This window comes from Ambystoma mexicanum, chromosome 1p, assembly GCF_040938575.1.
Source record: "Ambystoma mexicanum isolate Mex_15411 chromosome 1p, UKY_AmexF1_1, whole genome shotgun sequence".
Lineage (NCBI taxonomy): Eukaryota > Metazoa > Chordata > Amphibia > Caudata > Ambystomatidae > Ambystoma > Ambystoma mexicanum.
The window spans coordinates 1,032,914,904-1,032,937,773 of record NC_090921.1 but is presented as its reverse complement, the minus strand read 5'-3'; the positions used below and the strand labels follow the sequence as shown (position 1 = coordinate 1,032,937,773).

General features: G+C 47.0%; 1 protein-coding gene across 1 annotated transcript in view; it reads left to right on the top strand.

The window, feature by feature from the left end:
- Positions 1–14,655, top strand: part of ATP6V0D1 (ATPase H+ transporting V0 subunit d1) — an 874,674-nt gene extending 860,019 nt beyond the window's left edge. Inside the window, exon 8 of the mRNA XM_069603998.1 lies at positions 11,248–14,655. Coding sequence (XP_069460099.1) covers positions 11,248–11,409 — 162 coding nt within the window. The 3' untranslated portion in view covers positions 11,410–14,655. The remainder of the gene's footprint in view (positions 1–11,247) is intronic.
- The last annotated feature ends 8,215 nt before the right edge of the window (positions 14,656–22,870 follow it).

Sequence of the window (22,870 nt, the reverse complement as noted above, 5' to 3'; positions counted from 1 at the left end):
GGCGAGTGTTGAGGTTCTATCTTGAGAGGACTAAGCGTCACAGGTCCTCTATTTGTCACTTTTGGTGCAGTACACCCTGGCAAGCAACCAGCTAAAACTACCATTGCAAGGTGGATGGTCACTTGCATATCCCATGTTCCCGAAGTACAAGGCAAATCACACCTGACTGTCTGCATGCCAATTTGACAAGAGAAAAAAGTATGTCTGTGGCTTTCCAACGTTTTTTTTTTTCATGGGAGGCCAGATGCTAGGCAGCCACGTGGGCCACCATCAGCTTTCTGCAAACATTATGTACTGGACTCCTGCTCCAGGGTTGAAGCCTAATTCAGAGAAGCAGTCCTCAGGAACATTTTGGCAACAATTCTGCTCCATCCTCTATGGGTCAGGGTAGTGCTTTATACTCTCCCAGAAGTATGGAGGTATGGGGACATCTCTTAGGAGGGTTGTATACGAATTGTTCATTTTACAACTGTTCGAATTACAATTGACCTTTTCACAATTGACCGAATTGTGAAGGTCATTTGTAACATATATGTGGGGGTGAAACCCCCCACAACCCCCCACCCAACACCAAACCCTCCAAAACCCATATATATATATATTTCTGAGGCTTGTGGAATCTGCTTGGATCACATGCTGTGCATAGGCCGACATCTAGTGGAAGCTGCGGAGTATTAGTTTGTTTTTCGAAACTCGAAAATGGGCGTCGACACAGGGCGTGCCAGTAATACTATCCCTAGTGTGACGTCCACTGTACCCAAGATCCCTCACGCGTCTAGGATCCTCAGATTGTTTTTTTCCACCATACTGGTCGGAAGCATTTTGCAGAGTCCCCTGGCCTTAGCCATACGTTTGCTAAAATATCGATAAATTTACATCCTTTCCCCACCCCAACGTCGAACTTCGACACTCGACGCCGGCTTGGAGAAGAATTCGACCATCGACTGCTGCTTGACGGATTTGGGCCTCGGAAGGCCTCTGGCCTCGGCCCGGGCCTTGGAAGGCCTCTGGCCTCGGCCCGGGCCTTGGAAGGCCTCTGGCCTCGGCCCGGGCCTTGGAAGGCCTCTGGCCTCGGCCCGGGCCTTTGAAGGCCTCTGGCCTCGGCCCTGCAAGTAGGGAGAGTGGGGGGTTGGACATACTCTACACTCTTGGTATATAGGTACATCTTATACATTTCCTACACTTACCAGCCCGCTGCCTCAAGGTGCGTATGGAGGGTACCCCTTTTCAATTCTGACCCAAGTGCAATCGCAAATACTCTTGGGTCGACAGGCACGCCACGTGCAATCTCTGCTTGCCGAGGGACCACCCCGAGGCAAACTGCGGAGCGTGTAGTAGGTTTAAACCTAAGACACTGAAGGACCGTTCGACGAAGCGTTGGGCCCACCACGCCAGGCAGGCGGCCATGGCAGCGGAGGGCGTCTTCAGCGATGGCAGCGACGCCGTGCTTTCGGACGGCGAGGGCATTACGGCGTCTAAAGACAGCTGAGCGCATGTCCCCGACCTCGGTAGGTCGTCCGACAGGGCGGCTATGGGAAAGAACCCCGGCGACACAAGCGCTTCACACACCACTCGCACAAAACACACGACGTCGAGTTCTCGGAAAGAGGCACATCGAGAACGGTCCGAATCGGTGTCCTCTGGGCGTTCTCGATCGAGATCGCTGCATGACTCCAGGCACTCATCCACTCTTGCCAAGAGTGCCTCGCTCCTTAAGCTAACGGAAGTTCGATCGTCGGAGGACGAAGACGACTTCCACCCCCAGGCCGCTGTCCAGGAGTCGGAGCCCGCAGACAAGATCAGCGCGGCCCCACGTTCGAAGGACCAGGCGTCGAAAACCTCTGGAACCACAAAGGGGCAGGGAAAACACTCTTCCACTCACGAGGAAGGGGGGAAAACAGCAGAAGCAGCAGCCACTGCACTCTTCCACACCTGTAAAACACTCCGCTCCTCTTAAACAGACAGACAAGCCCAAGTCTGCTGCTATTTCTAAAACCAGCAAGTCTACTCAGGATAAGTCTCCTAGACTTTCTGAGAGAGTCATTCCCAGTTCCAAAGAATGGTCGAGTGATGACATAGATAGGGTCATGTCAAGGATGTCTTCTTTGGCAGACTTTTATTATAAAAATCCAGACCATTTCCTTTCATATAATCCACAAGGGTCTACACCCTCAGGCTCTAATGATCCTATTCCCCCAAGTAAGAAGCCCCGGTTTGAGACACCTATGAGGTCTTCGGACACCTTCGATGTACCACGATACTCGCAGTATCAAGGAGACTTTTCCTTTGGTGAGGACCAAGAATTTGGCATGGTAGAAGAACAAACCGGGACGGGCTACTATGGGAATGATGAGGACCAAGAAGAGGAAGAGGAAGACCCTGAAACCTACAGAGTAGATTCCCCGGTAGAGAAGGAAGCCCCGGTTACCGACTCCCCTGTCGATAACCAACCCCTCCTAAACGAGGTTCTCGCACGAGCAGCAGAACATTTCCATATTGACACCCACGGTGTCCAGGAAGAGAGGGACTTCACCGAGGAGTTAGTGGGGGAAAGGAGGCCTGTTGCCCAGACCATCCCTATCCTTAAGTCTATTCAGCGAAGAATAGACCCGTCCCTGGTGAACTCGAACCTCACCAGAGCAGTCAATCCCAGATTGAAAAACATTTCAGGGCAGCCCAGTCTGACCCTCTCTATATAAGAGGACATCTGAAGCCAGACTCCCTGGTTGTCACTAACACTCGTAAGAGGGCTGGAACACCCTTGTCATCGTCCGAAGCTCCTCCAGACAAGGAGAGCAAAAAACTATATGGTTTCGGCAGGAAAGTAGCCTCAACGTCCGCCTATCAGGCAAGGATTGCAAACTCCACCACCCTGTTGGCCAGCTACAACTGCCATCAGTGGGAAGAAGTCGCGGCACTCATAGCCTCTGCACCAGAACCCTTAAAGGGCCAGCTAGCACGAATTTCAGCAGAGGGTAGAGCCGTGTCTGGTTGCATTTTAAAAGCAACTTTTGACGCCGCGGACAACGCAGGCAGATTGATAGCAGAAGGTACTGTTATCAAGAGACATGCGTGGTTACGGCAGTCTGGTTTTAAGGCAGAAACCCAGGCATCATTGTTGGACAAACCGGTGGAAGCCGATCTGTTGTTTGGTAAGGCGGTCGAGGATGCGCTGAAGAATGCCAAGGACGAATATGAGACACTCAAGTCCCTTGGCCAACTAACCAATAAACCCCCTAACCAGAAAGGGAATGGAAATTTTCGTCGCCCACGCAGCCAAAATTCCCAGAGAGGATCAAACTATTCCCAGGGGCAGGGTACACAGTGGAACAACAGCCAACAGTCTACCCAGGGTTACGGCAGGGGTAATAGGAGAGGACGTGGTAAAGGCAGAGGCAGCCCCAGTAGAGGAGGCGGCACGCCTCCACCAAAGCAGTGACGCTCAGTTCAGGGTCCCTTCTCACGCAACCCCAGTAGGGGGACGCATTTCCAACTTCACCCAGGCTTGGGAAGGGATCACATCAGACAGATGGGTGCTGTCAACAGTATCCGCAGGGTACTGTATAGAACTACTGCAGCGTCCCCGGAACCATCCTCCATGACAAAGAGTACACTCTTTAGAACATTAGAAGATTCTCCTCGAGGAGATCGCCAATCTGCTAGCAAAGGACGCGATAGAACTCGTCCCGGGACACAAGGTAAACAAGGGTATTTATTCAACTTACTTCCTTGTGCCAAAAAAAGATTTGACAATGCGCCCAGTATTGGACCTACGGCCTGCCAACAAGTATGTCAAGCCCCAAAAGTTTCGAATGACTACGCTACAAGAGGTAATCCCCCTCCTAAAAAAGGGGGATTACATGGCAACCTTGGATATGAAAGATGCCTATTTTCATATTTCCATGTTCCCAGCGCACAGAAGGTACTTGCGCTTCAAGGTGGACAGTCGGCACTACCAGTTCAAGGTACTGCCCTTCGGGATAGCTTCGGCACCAAGGGTATTCACCAAGGTACTGGCGGTGGCGGCTGCACACCTACGCAGGGAGGCAATCCCGGTGTACCCTTATCTGGACGACTGGCTCATAACGGGGGAAACCCAAGTAATTTGCAGGACAAACATTCAAAGGACTTTCGACCTCCTCCACGAATTAGGCTTCTCAATCAACGAGAAAAAGTCAAGCCTGGTGCCAAGCACCTCCAAACAGTTCCTAGGAGCAATCCTAGATACTCAAGAGGGGTTGACATTTCCTTCAGAGGAAAGAATTCGGAATATACTACTGCAAATTCCGCAATATCAGTCCGGTCACCAAATAACGGTACGCAAAGCAATGCGTTTGCTGGGCATGATGGCGTCATGTATTTACCTGGTCCCCCACGCGCGCCTGCGCATGCGTCCCATGCAGGAATGGTTGGCGAAACACTGGTCTCAGGCAAGTGGTCAGTGGGACGATCTAGTGGTCGTTTTGCCAACACTGGTACAAAGCCTTCACTGGTGGACAAGAGAGAATCTTGCACAGGAGAAACCCTTTTACGATCCAGAAGTCGGGCAGTAGTCACTACCGATGCATGCCTGACAGGGTGGGGAGCTCACCATCTCCACCATACAGCTCAGGGTCGCTGGTCTCCCTCAGTGGCCAAGAACCACATCAACCTGCTAGAGCTTCTGGCAGTATTCAGAGCGCTTCAAGCGTTCGAGCCCTACCTACTAAACCTGTCAGTGCAAATCCGGACGGACAGCACGATAGCCATGTTCTACCTGACAAGCAAGGAGGGACTTGTTCGCCAAATCTGTCCAAGCTTGCCCAAAAAATCTGGATATGGGCACTCGGACGGAACATCTTCCTGTCATCACAACATGTTCCAGGGGAGCTCAATTTCCTAGCGGATGCTCTGAGCAGAGAATCCCTCCCAGAGGAACACGAATGGGTTCTACACAGAGAGGTCGTAGAAGATATCTTCTCTGTGGGGTTTCCCCACTATAGACTTATTCGCCACAAGCGAAAACAGACAATGCCCAGGATTTGCACCCAGGTTCCCCCAACCAGACTCCCAGGGGAACGGCCTGTGGATGAACTGGTCAGGGATGTTTGTGTATGCTTTTCCACCAACTCCTCTCATCAGGAAGGTGGTCAACAAGATGAACAGAGAGTCGATGACGCTCGTCCTAGTTGCTCCCATGTGGGCAAGACAACCGTGGTTCCCACACTTACGCAGGATGGCGGTGTGCGAGCCCATCAAACTTCCGGCTTGGTACAACCTACTGTCCCAGCACCAAGGTCAAACAGTGCATCAGCAACCCAACTCAATGAACCTGGCAGCAAGGCTCCTGAGGTCATAGTTTGGACATCGCAATTTACCACAGAGGTGTATGGACATCCTAAAGGAATCTAGGAAACCAAACACAAGGCACTGCTACTTTGACAAGTGGAAGAGATTCGTTATCTGGTGCCAGAGTAAACAAATCAACCCTTTTGATTGCACTCCTTCCACTATTGTTACCTACATGCTCCACCTGCTGGATGCAGGACTGGTTTTTAACTCACTGAAAGTACACCTGGCAGCCCTGTCGGCATACACCACTTCCCATAACAAAGTCTTGTGGTGGAAAGTACCAGTAGTTAAAGCCTTCATGGAAGGAGTAAAGCGACTTCACCCTCCTATTTCAAACCCACCAACAGGGTGGGACCTTAATGTGGTGCTATCTAAGCTCATGGGCCCCCCTTTCGAGCCCATGCATAAAAGCAGTCTCAAACACCTGACTTATAAAACGGCCTTCTTAGTAGCTATTACTTCTAAAAGAAGGGTCAGTGAAATTCAAGCTCTGTCCCTTCTGTCAAGGATCCCTTCTTTACTGTCCATAAAGACAAACTGGTTTTACGCACACACCCTAGGTTCTCACCTAAGTTTATATCTAAATTCCACGTAAACCAGTCTATCGAGCTTCCGGCTTTCTTCCAGGACCCTCAAAGGTCGGCTGAGGTGAAACTACACACCCTAGATGTGCGTAGGGCGGTCCTCTACTATGTAAATAAAACCAGACCGCTAAGGAAAACAGATCAGCTGTTTGTCTCCGTAGCTACAGGCAGAGTGGGGGATCGCGTCTCTAAAGGTGCCATCTCGAAGTGGATTATTAACTGTATCCAGCTGTGTTACTCACTCTCTGAAAAGACTCTGCCTTTCACGCCAAGAGCCCACTCTACGAGAGGCATTGGCGCCACTCTGGCTTTCATTGCAAATGTATCCCTTGACACCATTTGCAAAGCAGCTACTTGGAGCTCTATTCACACTTTTACTCAGCATTACTGCATTGACACCCATTCCAAGGCAGATACACAAGTGGGACAAGCGGTTCTAAGACACTTATTTGCTCATGACCCTTCTCACATCCCACCTCCTTCTTCAGGTACTGCTCGCTAATCTATGCACAGCATGTGATCTAAGCAGATTCCACAAGCCTCAGAAGGAATACATTACTCACTGTAATCGTATTTCTGATGCTTGTATCTGCTTAGATTCACATGCGACCCACCCTTCCTCCCCTCTGAGAGAAGGCGCATGGTTGCTTGTAGTCTTACCTTTCTATCTATCTGCTAGGATTATCTGTACTCACGCTACTCCTCATGCTACCTCATGTCAGTAAAAATACAATCTGAGGATCCTAGACGCGTGAGGGATCTTGGGTACAGTGGACGTCACACTAGGGATAGTATTACTGGCACGCCCTGTATCGACGCCCATTTTCAAGTTTCGAAAAACAAACTGTAATACTCCGCAGCTTCCCCTACATGTCGGCCTATGCACAGCATGTGAATCTAAGCAGATACAAGCATCAGAAATACGATTACGGTGAGTAATGTATCCCAGATATATATATATCAACTGTGAAAAGGTCAATTGTTCATTCGAACAATTGTAAACGAACAATTTGGGTAATACCCTTAGGAGTAAGGAAAAGTTACTAGTGACTATTGTACTCCTAGTTCAATGTCAACTACCCTCCATCCCCTTAAACTAGTTGGATAGATTCTGTGTCCTCTTGGTGCATCAAGGCACTGAGGAGAAGGAGAGCTTGTGGCGCGGTTGTGGACGGGGTTGTGCTATGAACACGTGGCCTGCCCTTGCACGCTGTATACATTCTTAAAGGGGAAGCATGCTCATTCTTGCTAATTCTCTAATCCCATCAGTGCTGTGCCAAAACACCCATAAATATGGACTAGGAATACAGGGTTCTATGTGATCATCTCGAATATAAAGGCCACACCATAAAAGTTATTTAGTTTAATTTAGTTTTCGGCCGATTTGGTGCTGCCTTTAATATTCAAAATACATCAATCATCCCCCTGGCCCTTTGAAATGGAGGGTTTCACCCCCAAAGCCATCTTTAACCTCCGCCCTGCCCCAACCCCGCCTCACATACAAATCCTCACACTCCGACACACACATTATCCCCAGCCCCCTGCCGCACAAACATACGCAGACACACTACTTCTCCCCAGCCCCCTCTGCAATACAAACTGTCCCCTTTCGTACACACATGCACGCTAACAAACACTTACCTGAAACCCATCTTCCTGTCTCTCAACCCCTGCGCGTACTCGTCTGCAGCAGAGGCGATTTAGAAAGACCACTCTAAGGATTTTCAGAGCGGTCATTCTAAATTAGTCTTTTTTTTTCGGGAAAATGAAAGACATTTCAATTAATACTGGAATAGAGTAGTTACTGACTTTTCCTTTTAATTTCCTTTTCATGAATTAGAACGGGCATTTCCATTTGTGATTTTTCTGTTGGTGTGATAAATTTGTTTTAAACTTGAATAAATGTGTACATGTAACTTAATGACTGTCCGATTACAGATAATAGTGCCAGTCAGTGCAACCCGCAAGTGCATTTAATGAACCAATTGAGTTTCATGATCAATGTAGAGACGTAGAGCTTGATACAATTAGTCCAAGAAATATCTGTGTACAATGTTAACTTAAAAGATGGTGTTTGCCTTGCCAGCCCTGGAACAGATACTGGGTTCTTGGGAGAAGTCCCCCTTTGCCAGACTTCAGTGTCAGACAGTGAGGAGAGTAATGAAGCTTTTGGGTATGATTGCATTCTGCACTCATGTAGTGCCATGTGCAGAACTACACAAGTCCTATGCACAATGGTCGCAAGTGGATGGTGACGGTTGGATCGAGTGTTGCAATATGTAAGGGCATGCAGTTGCTGGCATCGTGGAACGAGCTAAACTTGTTAGGACAACATTTTGCCGGGCTTAACTTGCAAGTGACCCTCATGACGGATACATCATTGACATGATGGGGCACGCATCACCAATCCCTCAAAACGCAGGGCCTATGGGCGCAGAATAACAATCTGTACACATCGTTTTCCGGAGCTGAAAACATGACCATGTATGGTTTGTAACGAAGGCATGGTATCAAACAGTAAGACAGACACAAGTGATCTTAGTTCAAGGGTGTTCATTGAACTTCAAATAGGTTTGAAAAACGCCTATCTAATCCTAAATCTAAAGATGGGAGCAAGCTACAACCATCAAATAATAACGCAGTCCTAGTAGAGTCTTGTCAAAATAAAAAGGCCTATACTAATAAACCTAATACCAATCCTTCTAAATACAAATAGTGTGGAAAACTATTTTATGCAAAAGAAAGTGTTCAAGAAATAGCATGGGACAAGGCGGCACATTTGAGCTTAGCACATGCACTGGCTTCTCTAGCACGAGGATGAAGTTCAAAACCACAGCATCAGGGCCTTCTGTGCCAAAGTCTCTTTGCCATTCCAAATCTCTTATTTCAGAGGGCCTGTTGCGACACAACAAACATTAAAGTTCCTTTCTTCTCAGGATTTCACATATAAAACTTCCCAGGTGATTTACTGTTCATCCTTGGTCCCCCTCTGCCGGGCTCAGACCCACTTTAACACAAAACCTTCAATTGGGTCTACCTCCACAGGGCTCAGACCAAATTTATCTCTTTTTCCAAACTTTATTTAGTTCCTCATCGAAGACTTTCGACTGTGCACAGGATTTAGCTTGACTCGTCGCAGGACCACTTCGATTCACAATTCTTTTTTCTCTTCTTAATTTAACCCTTTTAACTTTCAATTCTGCCACTTCCCAGCTGGATACCTTATAGACCTTCGATTGAGCACCCACGCGGTTCCGGACCACTCGGTCAAAGGTATCGTATCTTGCTCTTAAAGTTCAATCACTCAGCAGTTCAACTTTAGTTGCGTCTTATCACATACGTTTTAACAATATTCGTTCCAGCGCTCGCCATAGAATGTTGCTACTTGTAACCTTGGCTTCAAAACAGGCCGGTATTGCATCAGTTTCCCCAACTCACAGGTTGTGTTGATTTCACTGACACTGCTTTGTTCTTGGAGCCAAGGACAGTACCACTGCGGCTGCTGCTGCTTCTCCCCGCCTTGATTATTGACACAAGAGGATCCCGGGTATCTTCAACACACGATGCAGAATTCTTCAACCTAGTTTCCTGGTCTCACACTTTCCAATCTCGAGAGCAATGGTTCCCTGTTGGAAAGGTCAAGGGAATTTCCATCCTTGCAATCCCCTCCTGTTTTGCCGACTTCTCTAGCTGCTGTCTCAAAACTGCTGTTTCCTCATGTGCTCAGTGTGCTCTCGTGCTACGCCTTTTTTTCCATATGGGAAAGCTTAATGGAAGTCTGTTGTGTCTGATGGTCAGTAATTGCCTGACCTCGCCTGACCATTTTATTGGGACACGTCTGGTATACTGCTCGGGTGTTAGTCTGTTTTCTCCCATAGCAGGCTACCTGGTAGGATGGGGTAAAGGTTTTACAGGTACGGGGATACAGCACCTCACCATCCGGTGTCCCACTCCCTGAACAACCCTCACCCAGGTGATCCTCCCTCACTGTCCACCCCCAGGAACTGGAGCCAAAAGCGATGGCAATGTCCTGGCCACCTCGATGAAAGATTCCTGTGGACTAGTGGGTGAGACACCTTCTGGTTTCTCACAGGTTTCACAAGAAATTAGAGGGCAACAAGTCTTGAGCAAAGCTGGCAACACTGTGGCAATGGTTTACATCAACAAGCAGGGAGGGACACACTTCCTCGATGGGAGGGGCGGAAGAACGGACTTGCATTGCCCCCAAGAGCCTATGCCAGCCATTCTGCAATGAATGAAGTCCATTTAAACTTCTATGCTCGTCCCCGCCTCATCCTCTGTTTGGTTCTGCTCATTGCTGAAACTGCGCCATTGGTGCATTGGAGGCCTCCCAAGTCTTCTAGTGTCCCCAACTTGACACTGCCTGCCTTGATACCAGTCTCTTCGAGCTCTAAGCTGCTGCAGTACATAGGTGCCATATTGAGCCTCTTTGTTCAACTGAAGCATACAAATAATCCTTGAGATAATTTAGCAGCAGATATAAGGAGATGATCAATCTTTTATAACCCGCTTAATACCAGAGACCAGTCTCTAAGCATGGGGACTGGAATTTGAACCTGTGTTGCTTTGCGTTGTCTTGCTTCTAAGACAAGTGTTTTGCCCACTAGCTATCCTCCTGGCCCTGATAATGAAAGATAGGATAATTTAAGAATTGCTTCAATAAAACCGTGCAAAATAAAAATCACACAGAATGTACAAAGTGGATAAAATTAACGTTTTTTTATCATCTGAAAATGTAGCCACAATGCAAAGATTGATTTAGGATGGGAAAGGTGCCACTGCCGACACAGTTCCGATTCTGCCATCAATGCAATGCAATGCAAATATAGACTGGGGTCATAAGATGAGTGTCTGTTGATGTTAAAACAGATGATATTTTTATCAATATTTTTGTTTATGTAGGTAGTGCTATCTGCGAGACGGTGCCATGGATGAGAGGCCAATACACTGATATAAGGTCAAAGAGAGAGAGAGTCATTGATCTCCGCTGAAATTGCTAGTTTTATGTACTTTTCTATAAATGGCTGCCGTCTCGCTTTGGAACGTTTTTGCATCTCATAATCTTGACATTTGCAAATCAAACGTTTTTCTCAAACAATACAGAGTAATACAGTACATCAAATATTGTTTATTTTAGCCGCTCTCCATTTTAAGCAACCCCACTTCATGACCATTTACTGTTTTCCCAATGTTTTACCAGTGATCACACTGGTAAAAACTGAAAATAAGAATAACTGATTCACTATAGTTGAAAAGGATATTCCTTCCAATCTCAAGATCCTGTTTCTTTTCTTTCTTTTCCTGGTTTTAGGTGAAGTTGAACAAGCTGGCCTTCCTGAACCAGTTCCACTTTGGTGTATTCTATGCTTTTGTGAAGCTAAAGGAGCAGGAGTGCAGGAACATTGTATGGATCGCCGAGTGCATTGCTCAAAGGCACCGAGCCAAGATTGACAACTACATCCCGATCTTCTGAAGGCTTTTTACTCTCCAGCAGCCCTACTCTCTTTGAAGGGGTGCAGGTGACCCCTTAAGACCCAAGACATTCAGGTCCCCTGCGTTTCATGACAGTGTGGCTGCTACAATACTCTTTTAGTTGAAATGGCTGGAAACTGCAAGGTGCTTGATCTTGTTCATCTGAAGCGAAGTCCTCTTGCAGTTTCTGGAGCTATATTTCCCTTTGGTGCCTGCACTTGCTGTGGGCTCATGGAATGCTATAGTTCAAGGATGGTAAATGTATTATAGTTGTAACTGTCACTGTATTTCTTCTAGTATATCTGTGTGTACACCAAAATGTCAAGACTAATATTCATCAGATGAGGTAGGGCTTTTATTTGTGAACATATAGGCATCTTTTAAAAGTGGTTCAGTCTACGCTATAGTGATCATTTGTGAACATTGCAAAGCAGAAGATGCTATTCGCCAACTGGCTCAAGAAAGGTTTTAATTTAAATCTGAGATAATCCGATAAGCTTATCACTTGAGGGGTTGAGATATATCAAAAGGTGATAAAGTTCTATATTATAGTAGTAAGCTTCTCAATCCACACTTACTGTCCCCTCCTGCATAGATGTAAATATCTGACTGCGAACTGTCATTTGATCACTTGATGATCAAGTTCCAAACCAAGAGATTTTGCATGGAACACAAGTGGAGCACTGATTTTAGTAAGCCTCGCTATTGTAAAAATATAAAGGCGCACCAGATTATATGATCTACTTTTTTGGCTCAAATGTTGGTATAACTAGCATGATCTTTTTTTTAAACTGTATGTCTTCGATGTGGTTCCCAAAGTACTCCTTACAAATTAAATAATTTTGAAATTCATATAGCTGATGTTCATAATAAAATCAATAGCTAATGAATAATATATATATACACCACATGGAGAAGCCATTTGGTCCCATTGTTCACTCATGTGAAATAGTGTATTGCCATGATCCTAAACCACTTGGGGATTAGTCTTATAGTGAGATGTCTGTTCAACGACATAAGACCCTTGTTCACGTGGGACCCTCACCTGCTAAATCCAGACATGGGATACTAAAGCTGAGGTTCCACTGCACAGACCCCTCCCAAGATCAAGGGCTCTTTGGGGCACGTTTTGGACATTCACCTTTACCTTTTCAATGATTCAGGATCACTAATCAAAGTTTCCTTGTCTTGGACAAAGTGGAATAGGCTTTTGTTTGTTCCACCACCATCATTTAAAGATGAGCAACTGAATTGGTTGGATTAGAATAAGAGCATTCAACTGACTTGTATGTTTAAATCAGGTTCAAACTCTGGTTGTTGCAATGAAATATTACATCAATTTTAAAGTGTGTTGTTTTTTGAGGTGCTCAGGAATTTGTGTCCGAGTACAGGCATCTACAGTAGTTCATAAAGCAGTCTTTGCAATACCCCTTCCCAAATAGAGCAGATAAGAGCCTAAGTGCAATATTTGTTTTGGTGTCCATCAGGTATAGTAGGTATTTTATTTCTTTGATTTACACAATTGATGCATGGAAGGTGCAAGGTGATCTGTTTCAAAGGAACCCCCTACAAATTGTGTTGTGTAGTAATTCATCTAGTAGACAGGATGTGGATGTGTTAATGTCTTGTTATTTGTGTTACATTGGTCAGCAAATTAGTTGTTGTGAAAGTGTTAAGATAGAATAGAAAAAGATTCTCGGGAACAAACTACAAAGGAAGGTTTACAGAAATTATTATTCAGTAAATTATATATGCCGTAATTAAATAGTAAATTTAGCCTTTTGTTTCCTTAATAAACATGAACAACTATTCTCTGTATCAGATGTTTAAACATTGCTTTTTAAGTGTGGAGAGCAAGTGAAGTAGGTAAAGAATGTTGGAAGTATTCTCTGGTCCGCAGCAAAACAGGAAGCAATAACTTCCTCTGATTAAGATTGGCAATTTTGGTGGCTGCACTGTGAATTGAATGCAGCACCTGGTACTAGGAGCCACATCACTAAAATCATCTTTGAAATTGCCACTGATTGGAAACCTTTCTCGATGATCTCGGCAGAGGTTTGTGTTTGGACATGGGTTCTGAACTTTCACACTCTTCCCTAATTATCGTGGTTTGGATATTCAAGGAACTGTCACAGCTGTGTCTGGACCTCAAATGTTTGACCTTTCCCCCTACCAATCACAAATGCTTACTGTGGAGACAGACCTCTAATTTGATGGGAAGTATTGCATGTACATTTTTTGAGTATGCTATGGAATAGCAAAGAATGCACCAAATGGGGAGCATCCTCAATGTTGTCTGTCCATCATGGAATAGTTCAAAGAGGTGGAACAATAACTGTAACAATAAAAATTAGAATTAAAACTATATGAAATTCCCCAAAATGTGCTTTCGTATTAGTAGTTCAGTTTTCCTTGACCTTCGTCATGCCCTCAAGACCTTTATTTGCAATGCAGTGGTATTGTGGAGTGTTGTGCAAGCTACCCTATAACATTCCATTCAGTCGACTATTACAAAGTCTTTTGCAGATGTAATAACTGTTTACTTCTGTTGGATGACTGTAAGTGAGTCACTGCAGAACTTTGTGTGTGCAACTTCAAACCAGGGTTGTGGAACAAATTGCTGGATTTCTCATCTAACATGTATGTAGCCCTTCTACTTAAGTGACATGTAGTGAGTGCATTTGTAGCACCTCTGCATTGGGCATCGTCTGAAAATGCCCGGCTGAACACTGATGCGAGAACTGATGTATCTATACCAAAGATGTCAATGCCCAAAATATTAATTGAAGCAGTGATATATTTCTCTTGTCCACCTTTTCTTATGGTTTCTGTGAAGGCACTCGCACTCTTCATTGCATCAGCAGCAGAGAAATGTACAGTGCTGACATGTTTATTTTATGCTAAACATTTTGGAAAATGGGAAATTACATGGCAAAATAATTCAGGCATCTCTTCAGGTGCACCTATTATTTTGCACTTTATTACTGAATAAGAGTCAGTGCTGATTAAAGAAAGTAGCCACCCCTTACATGCAGTGATGTGCTTTGCTACAATCTAATCCGCATACCATCGAGCGAGGATGTCCACAAAATACATGCAATCATTCGCTACAGACCTGGTTTGCTTGGCTTCCACCGGCATAGCGACAGGAGTCTGTGTAAAGGTTTTTGTAATTCATTGTAAACCTTTTCTGTTGCACCTTCTCTTTCCATCATTTCCTTTTAAAAATAAAAACCGTTAAATATTGTTTGCAGTATCATGTTTTTTTGTTTTGTTTCAACATGCAAAAAGTTAGAAATATTTCGACTTGTTTTGTTACCAGTTTTGTTTTCCTGCGTGCTCATGATCCATCCCTTTTGCAGTGTATTGCGGGTCCAGCACTCTGCTACCAACAATCCTTGGATTCTGAAAAGGTGAACAATGTGCAACTAGAACAAATATATTTCTCCAGCATTGGATCTTTCATGGATTCACATGCTTAGAATATTCCCCGTCATCAGACTGGGAACCCTCGGTACACATATATATAGTCGTTTCCTATAGGAAAAAACTTCCGACACTTGTGTGTCCCATCCACGTCCTCTCCTGGGCCGTCCACGCATGCCCCGTAGGACGTAATGGTATAAAAGCCCCGCCCCCGCGGGTCCTGTCAGATTTCAACCGTCTCCAAAGATAGTGGGATCTCCTCGCGTAGTTCTCTACTTTCTAGGATATCGTTGATATTACTCGAACAGAATGTCAGGAAAACCTCTCTTTCGCCCGTGCGCCACGTGCGGATTGAAGAAGGTTTACGAGGGGGATGGCCATCTGGATTGTATTTATTGCCTCCACCCTCACCATTCGGCAGACCAGTGTGAAATATGTAAAGGTTTTTCCCAGAAAACCCTGAAGGATCGGAGTCGGAGGCTGGTTTCGTGGTTAAATGACGGAGCGGGAGCATACCCTCAGTCGGAGGTTGGCTCCGTGCGCAGTGTGGCCTCGACAAAAACATCGGGAGCTCCGCGCCGTTCAACATCGTCGGAACCACCGGCGAAGAAGACTCGACCGGTGGAAAAGGATCCACGAAGCCACTCTTCCAAGGACTCGGTAAAAGAATCTTCAAAAAAAGACATCATCATCATCGTCGTCTAAAAAAGGAAAGGAAAGGCCAAAATCCTCCTCGGGCGATCCTCTTAGATCTGCCACGAGTAGAGAATCGGATAAACGCAGGGAGAGCGCCGTGAAGGCGGGACCGCCTAAGCCACCTGCAGGCCCACCGTCGACGACGACGAACCAATCAGTGTTCTCACTGCCTCTGACGCAGTTGGTCTCCCCCGTCGTCAACCCGACGACGGCGACGATGTCCTCGTCGACCGAAGTCCTGGCCTGGAGACCAGAAGTTTTTGATCTGGGGTTGCCGGACACGTTACTGCAGGAACAAGCGGTGTCGGTTTCCTCGAAGGAAGACAACGGTTTCAGGATTGCGGGCCCGGAAGACCTTGGGCTACGAGCCAAGTTACCATCAGGAGCAACCTGCTCTCAGGTGTTTACCCAACCTCCAACCGCTCAATCGGTCCTGTCCATGGAGGTCCTGTCCTCCTTACACTCTCTGCTGAAGTCTTTGGATGAAAGGCTTCCACCTGTGGCGTCAACTCCCCCCGTCGACGAACCCGGCCCGTCGCACCGTCCAACCAAAACGATCGGAGCTCCGGTGACTCCAGTTGTCCCGGAGGAGGGGGAGCTTTCGGATTCTTTATCTGACCGTGGGTCAGCATCGGATATCTCGCTGTCTCCATCTAGGGATCCATCCTGGGTTTCGGATGTTGAATTGGAAACACCAAAGAGCCCTACTCACCCGTCTCCGCCTGATGATATCGGCGCTTTTCATTCAATGATGGAAAAGGCATGTAAGGAGTTTGGCCTGGTTCAACAGGAGGAGAAAAAGGACTGTTTTCTGTTCGACCATATGGGTAAGAATAGACGTTCAATATTCTCAATACCCATTTTGGATCATGTCTGGAAAGAGGGTGTTCAAACCATGCGTCACCCGTTTTCTTAACCGGCCGTCAAAGGCCGCATTGAAAAGAAATTTAAAGTACCAGATTCTACACCGAAGTGTCTTTCGTCCCAACCTACGCCTGATTCAGTGGTGTCGGCAGCGGCGACGAGGAAAGCGAAGGCCCAACACAAGTGCTCTACCCCTCCGGATAATGAGTCAAGGCGACAGGACGTGTTTGGTAAGAAGGTTCTTTCCGTGGGTGCTGCAACTGTGAAAGCAGCCAACTCTCTGGCTATTGTGGCCAGGTACGACAGGGAGATGTGGCACAGACTAGCCCCTATAATGGACCACCTTCCGGAGGAACTTAGAAGAACGGCGATGTCTCTTGTACGAGAGGGTGAAGAGGCGTCGAATCATGCTATTAACATAGCGGTTGACCTGGCAGATTCAGGTTTTAAGCAGATAAACAACGGAGTTGTTCTAAGACGCCAGGCTTGGCTTAAGTGCACCAACTTCAGACCCGAGGTGCAGTATAAAGTGTTGGACATGCCCTTCGAAGGTGACCTTCTTTTCGGAGAAAAGGTGGACGAGGCCTTGAAGGGCATGAAAGAGGACTCGGATACGGCACGTTCGTTGGGTTCTCTTCAGGGTGGTAAACATTTTCGACCTTTTCGTCCCTTTAGAGGGGCATCTGGTAACTCATGATTTTCTACACCCAGGTATAGATCCTTTGGTAGATCGGCATACCCTTCCCAAGGATATAGACGCGCCTCTCAAAACTCAAGCCGGCGCAGAAACTTCCAGTCATCCAAGAGACGACCGACCTATTCGTCGTCGACGAACAAACAGAAAGACCAGCAATGACGGGATGCACACCGTTCTGGGAGGAAGAGTGTCAAGCTGCGTCAAAGAATGGGAAAACATCACAACAGATCAGTGGGTGTTAGACACAGTGAGGTACGGACATTCTCTACTATTCAAATGCAAACCTCCAAAATGTCCACTGATACCCCTACACCAACCACATCTAAACATTTTGCTGCAGGAAGTAGCACTTATGTTACGAAAGGGTGCAATAGAGTTAGTTCCTGCATCGCAGAAAGGCCAAGGGGTATACTCACGGTGTTTTGTGGTAAAAAAGCCGAACGGAAAATGGCGTCCCATTCTCGACCTGCGCGACCTCAACAAGACCTTGCAGAGCCAGAAATTCAAAATGCTCACACTGCAGGAAGTTATCAGGTCCGTTCAAGTGGGGGATTTTTTGGCGTCTCTAGATCTTCAGGACGCTTACTTCCACATCCCTATGTGTCAAAAACACAGGAAGTTTCTGAGGTTCATGGTAGGTCGGACACACTACCAATTCGCAGTGCTCCCGTTTGGTCTCAAATCCTCCCCAAGAACGTTCACAAAATGTTTGGCACCCGTGGCAGCCTGACTGCGAAAGAAAGGGCATCATGTATACCCGTACCTCGACGACTTGTGAGGGGATCCTCCTCGGCGTCGACCAACGACAGCGTGCAGACCACCTTACAGCTTCTGCAACGACTGGGGTTCGCAGTGAACTTCGAAAAACGCTGTCTAAGGCCATCAAAGAACTTAAAGTTCTTGGGTGCTCAATTCGTAACCCAGGCGGGAATAGTGAAACCTTCCCTCCACAGAAGGTCAAAGATCAATCGACTGACAAATCAACTACGCTTACATGGCACACTTTCAGTGAGGAAGTATGTGGCGATCCTAGGTTCCATGGCTTCTTGCATCCACTTAGTAGCCAACTGTTGTTTGTTCGTGAGGCCTCTACAGGAATTCCTAGCGGACAGATGGAAGCAGGCCACGGGCCGGTGGTCAGACAGGTTAACCGTCGACGATGACGGTGTCATCCGAGCCCTCCAGTGGTAGAAAAGCGTTCACAACCTGGACAGAGGGGTTCCTCTACAAGAACCAGAATTTCGGAATACCATCATCACGGACGCATCCCTGACGGGCTGGGGAGCACACATGGACAACCACCAAACCCAGGGCAGGTGGTCTCCGACCGAATCACGCCTACATATCAATGTACTAGAACTGAGTGCAGTGAGATGGGCCTTGAAATCATTCCTCCCACATATCGAGGGGTCGAGAGTGAGAGTGCTGACAGACAACACGACAGCCATGTTCTACTTGATAAAACAAGGCGGCACGAGATCCAGGACCCTTTCTGTGGAGGCTCAAAAGGTATGGCATTGGGCTTTGAAACACAACATATCGATAGTGGCTCACCATCTCCCAGGAGTGAAGAACGTACAAGCGGATTCCCTGAGCAGGAGCATGGCTCAGATACATGAGTGGGAGATGGACACCATTCAGCTGCAAAAAATCTTCAAAAGGTGGGGTCATCCCTCAGTCGATCTCTTCGCAACGAAAGAAAACAAGAAATGCGAGCAGTTCGCGAGCAGATGGCCTCAGAAAGGATCCCTAGGGGAAGCGTTCTCATTTCCGTGGACAGACAAGTTCCTGTACGCCTTCCCTCCGTTTCCCCTTATACGGAGGACAATACAGTGGATTCGCAGATACAAATGCTGGGTCATTCTAGTGGCACCGTATTGGCCGAGACAACCGTGGTTTTCCAACCTACTACATCTGTCATTGGAACAACCGATAACTTTCCAGAAAGTTCAGAATCTCCTGTCCAGGGACAAGGGAACGGTGTGGCATCACAATCCGGACAGCCTCAACCTGAAGGCCTGGCTCCTGACTTTTCAGAATTTGGCAATTTGAAAGTCTCGTCGGATTGCAGGAGAATTCTACAGGCGGCTAGGGCTCCTTCCACTAACAAGTCATACATATGCAAGTGGCGAAGGTTCTGTATGTGGTGTCAAATGCAGCACGAAATACGGCCTTTGGAAGTAACTCCAGAACAAATTTTGCCGTATCTTCTTCACCTAGCAGAGAGTGGGCTATCCTCGTCATCCATCAAGGTGCACCTGGCGGCCATCTCAAGATTCACGTGGAGGAGACAGTCCTCACCTTTATTCAGCGACAGGCTGGTGAAACATTTTATGAGGGGTCTCTTTAGAACCTTTCCCCCTACGAAGCGGTTCCCACCATCGTGGAGTCTAAATGTGGTGTTGGCGGCCTTAATGAAGCCTCCTTTCGAGCCAATGTCCTCTTCATCCATGCAGTTCCTATCGTGGAAGCTGGCTTTCTTAATTGCCATTACGTCAGCTAGAAGAGTGTCGGAATTACAAGCATTAGTCATAGACCCTCCATATATGAGATTCTTTAAGGACAAAGTGATACTATCAACTAATCCTACTTTCATCCCGAAAGTGCCGACGGTCTATCACAAACATTCGACCATTGTTCTCCCTACTTTCTTTGCGACCCCGTCGTCGACGGCGGAGAAGACTCTTCATACTCTTGATGTGAAAAGAGCGTTAAAGTTCTATCCGCAAAGAACGCAAGACCTCAGAACTACCAGACAGCTGTTCATCGCATATGGTCCGTCGACGAGAGGAAGGGCAATTTCCAAGCAAGGACTGGCTCGATGGGTCTTGTCGGCGATTGCTTTTAGTCACTCCAAGGCCGGGAGACCCCTACAAGGGCACCCTAGAGCCAATTCCACGAGATCGACAGCCTCCTCCGCGGCGCTATGGGCAGGAATTCCTCTGACAGACATCTGCCAGGCGGCGGCATGGTCAGTCCCACACACGTTCACACGCCATTACTGCCTGGAAAGGCAGCATGCGGATGAAGTACAGATGGGAAGGGCAGTGCTGCGCCATCTTTTTCAATGAGGTAAGCCAAATATGGTGAAGCTGTTGTCTCTTACCTTGCCTATGTTTGGTTTTTTCCTTGATGTGTCGGCTTTAAGTATATATATATATATATATATATGTATTATGAATATGTTTGTATCAGAAAATATGTTGCTGCTTACGTGTATATATATATATATATATATTTGGACTGGAAGTGGTTTTTTGGGATGTATGTTGCATTGCATTCTCACCTCCTTCTTCTAGGATACTGCTATACAATCTATTCTAAGCATGTGAATCCATGAAAGATCCAATGCTGGAGAAGGGAGTAGTTTCTTACCTGTAACTCCATTTCTCCAGCGTTGGTATCTTTCATGGATTCACATGCGCCCGCCAGCCTCCCCGAAATGCAATGTGCAAGATATGTGCATAAACAGGTCCCCCTTTCTACTTTGGAGGGGCCGAAATCTGACGGGACCCGCGGGGGCGGGGCTTTTATACCATTACGTCCTACGGGGCATGCGTGGACGGCCCAGGAGAGGACGTGGATGGGACACACAAGTGTCGGAAGTTTTTTCCTATAGGAAACGACTATATATGTGTACCGAGGGTTCCCAGTCTGACGACGGGGAATATTCTAAGCATGTGAATCCATGAAAGATACCAACGCTGGAGAAATGGAGTTACAGGTAAGAAACTACTCCCTTCCTTAGAATGAACAACCAATGTGTCCAGTAAGGCAGCACCAGCCATACCTACTGGCACCATCCCAATATCTCACTTTGCATCCCCTACATCCCACTTGACTACATTTCCTCTGCACAATGAAATAAATTTCCTCCACACCATCGTTGCATAACCAACAACCGTTAACATATACGTGACGAATAAATATAAACGCAAACCAATGTTGTGACCCTCATAATTCATGGTAACTGTCAGACGTTGCATATGTCCCTGCATTCAATCAACATTAGTCCACATTCCCACCACAAACCATCTCACTACTTTGGGGCAACTGACCATCGGATATACAATCCTTTCATTTACCTCCATACCATATAATATTCTGACCACTTCTGAATATACCTTTCACCATCTACTGTAGGCAAACGACCCATTTGCCACTTCGTACCATCATCCACTATGTAGTGTTTGTTCATTTGGTGGACAGGACAATTTTCCTAACTGAACCATGGTATATAGTAAGAAATATATTGCTCAAGGTTGCACTGTTTATTTGGCATCAATGTTAGGACCGCCAAAACAAATCTTATAATAGTATAAAAAACATATGTGCAAAACATAACCCCTTTTTTTTGTAAAACATCAAGTAATTGCAAATTTATATACACAATTGCAACAGAGGAAAATGCAATGTCTGCTTTGTCATTGTTATTTTTGAAACTTAATGATCATTTCACTAGTGGTTAAATCACTGTGGGATATACATTACACATTTGCTGTTAATTTAATCTATTATTTTTTTTAAAAAAATGTTTGCCAATTTTGCTTGCACTAGTTTTCAAATGTACAAAAGTCTGTTCTCGGATTATCACCTCTGAAATTAAAGTGTTCTGTTTATCTAGGTTGATCAGCAGCAATGAGGCACAGTATGGTCCAAAGTGATTTCAGATTGAGTCAGCTTGCATCATATGCAAGCTGCTTGTCTTTTCCATTGAATTCCAAAAACTGGAAAATGTACAAGATTGATTTTTGTTATCTTCTAAGACCTTTGTGGGCGCTCCGGCGATGGGGGCCCAACAAAAGGCTAAGCACCGCGAGTCCGCGGGCACCGGGAGCGCCGATCGGACGGGCTCCTCGGCTGCCAGGCAGGGCGCACTATCACCAACGCCATCACCCACAAGCCAATGCTCTGGCTCGGTGAAGAGGAAGTCGGAGAACCCGGGTAAGCTTTGGTAGAAGACCTGGTTGATACCGACAGAGACAGCCGAGAGGGAGCGAGGTGGTGACCCTCCCCCCAAGGTGAAGGCCTCAGGCACGCCCAAGGTCGTGAAGGCCCCGATTCACCTGGCGAAGGCCTCGATTGAGGGAGTCGTGGTGGCCCTGGTGAAACCTATGGAGGCTTCCCCAGTGGAGGCAACTTCAGGGGCTAGAGTTTCCCTGCCACCCAGGAGGGAATAGTCTTTTCTGCCTATCGAGAAGACCCCTGTGAAACCCCAGCAGGGAAAAGAGGGGGGGGGGTGCACGGTAGCCATAATGGACACAGATACCACCTCTGAGGATGAGTTGGCAAGCGTCCAAAGGATCCTGGACAATAAGTTTGAGGAATCCAGGGCCCACGGGAAGGATTCCGATGAGAAGAGCGACGGGGGGCCGACGAGGATAGGGCCGCGGAGGACCCCGCACCCCAACCATCAGTCCCGTTGCAACCGGTACCCGTACCGCTGGACAATTCAGGAGCCATCTTGATGGCTATACAGACCCTGTGTGCGGAGAGGAGGACAAGGATGCCCTTACCCCCCCACTGAGGACCCAGTGGAGCCTGGTCCATCGGGCAGCCCTCCTAGCAAGCGGAGACGAGTCCTACCTCCTTCCCCCTTTCAGCCTTCACCCCCATCCCCTCCTCCGAGGGATGAGACAGCAACGACGGGGACGGACGACGACGGTGGTGGCGACGGAATGGACCTGCCCTCACCACCTCCTCCGGCCTCCCCACCTGACGAAATTGGCTCCTTCCATGCCATGATCGCCAGGGCATCTGAGCTCTTCCAGCTCTGCCC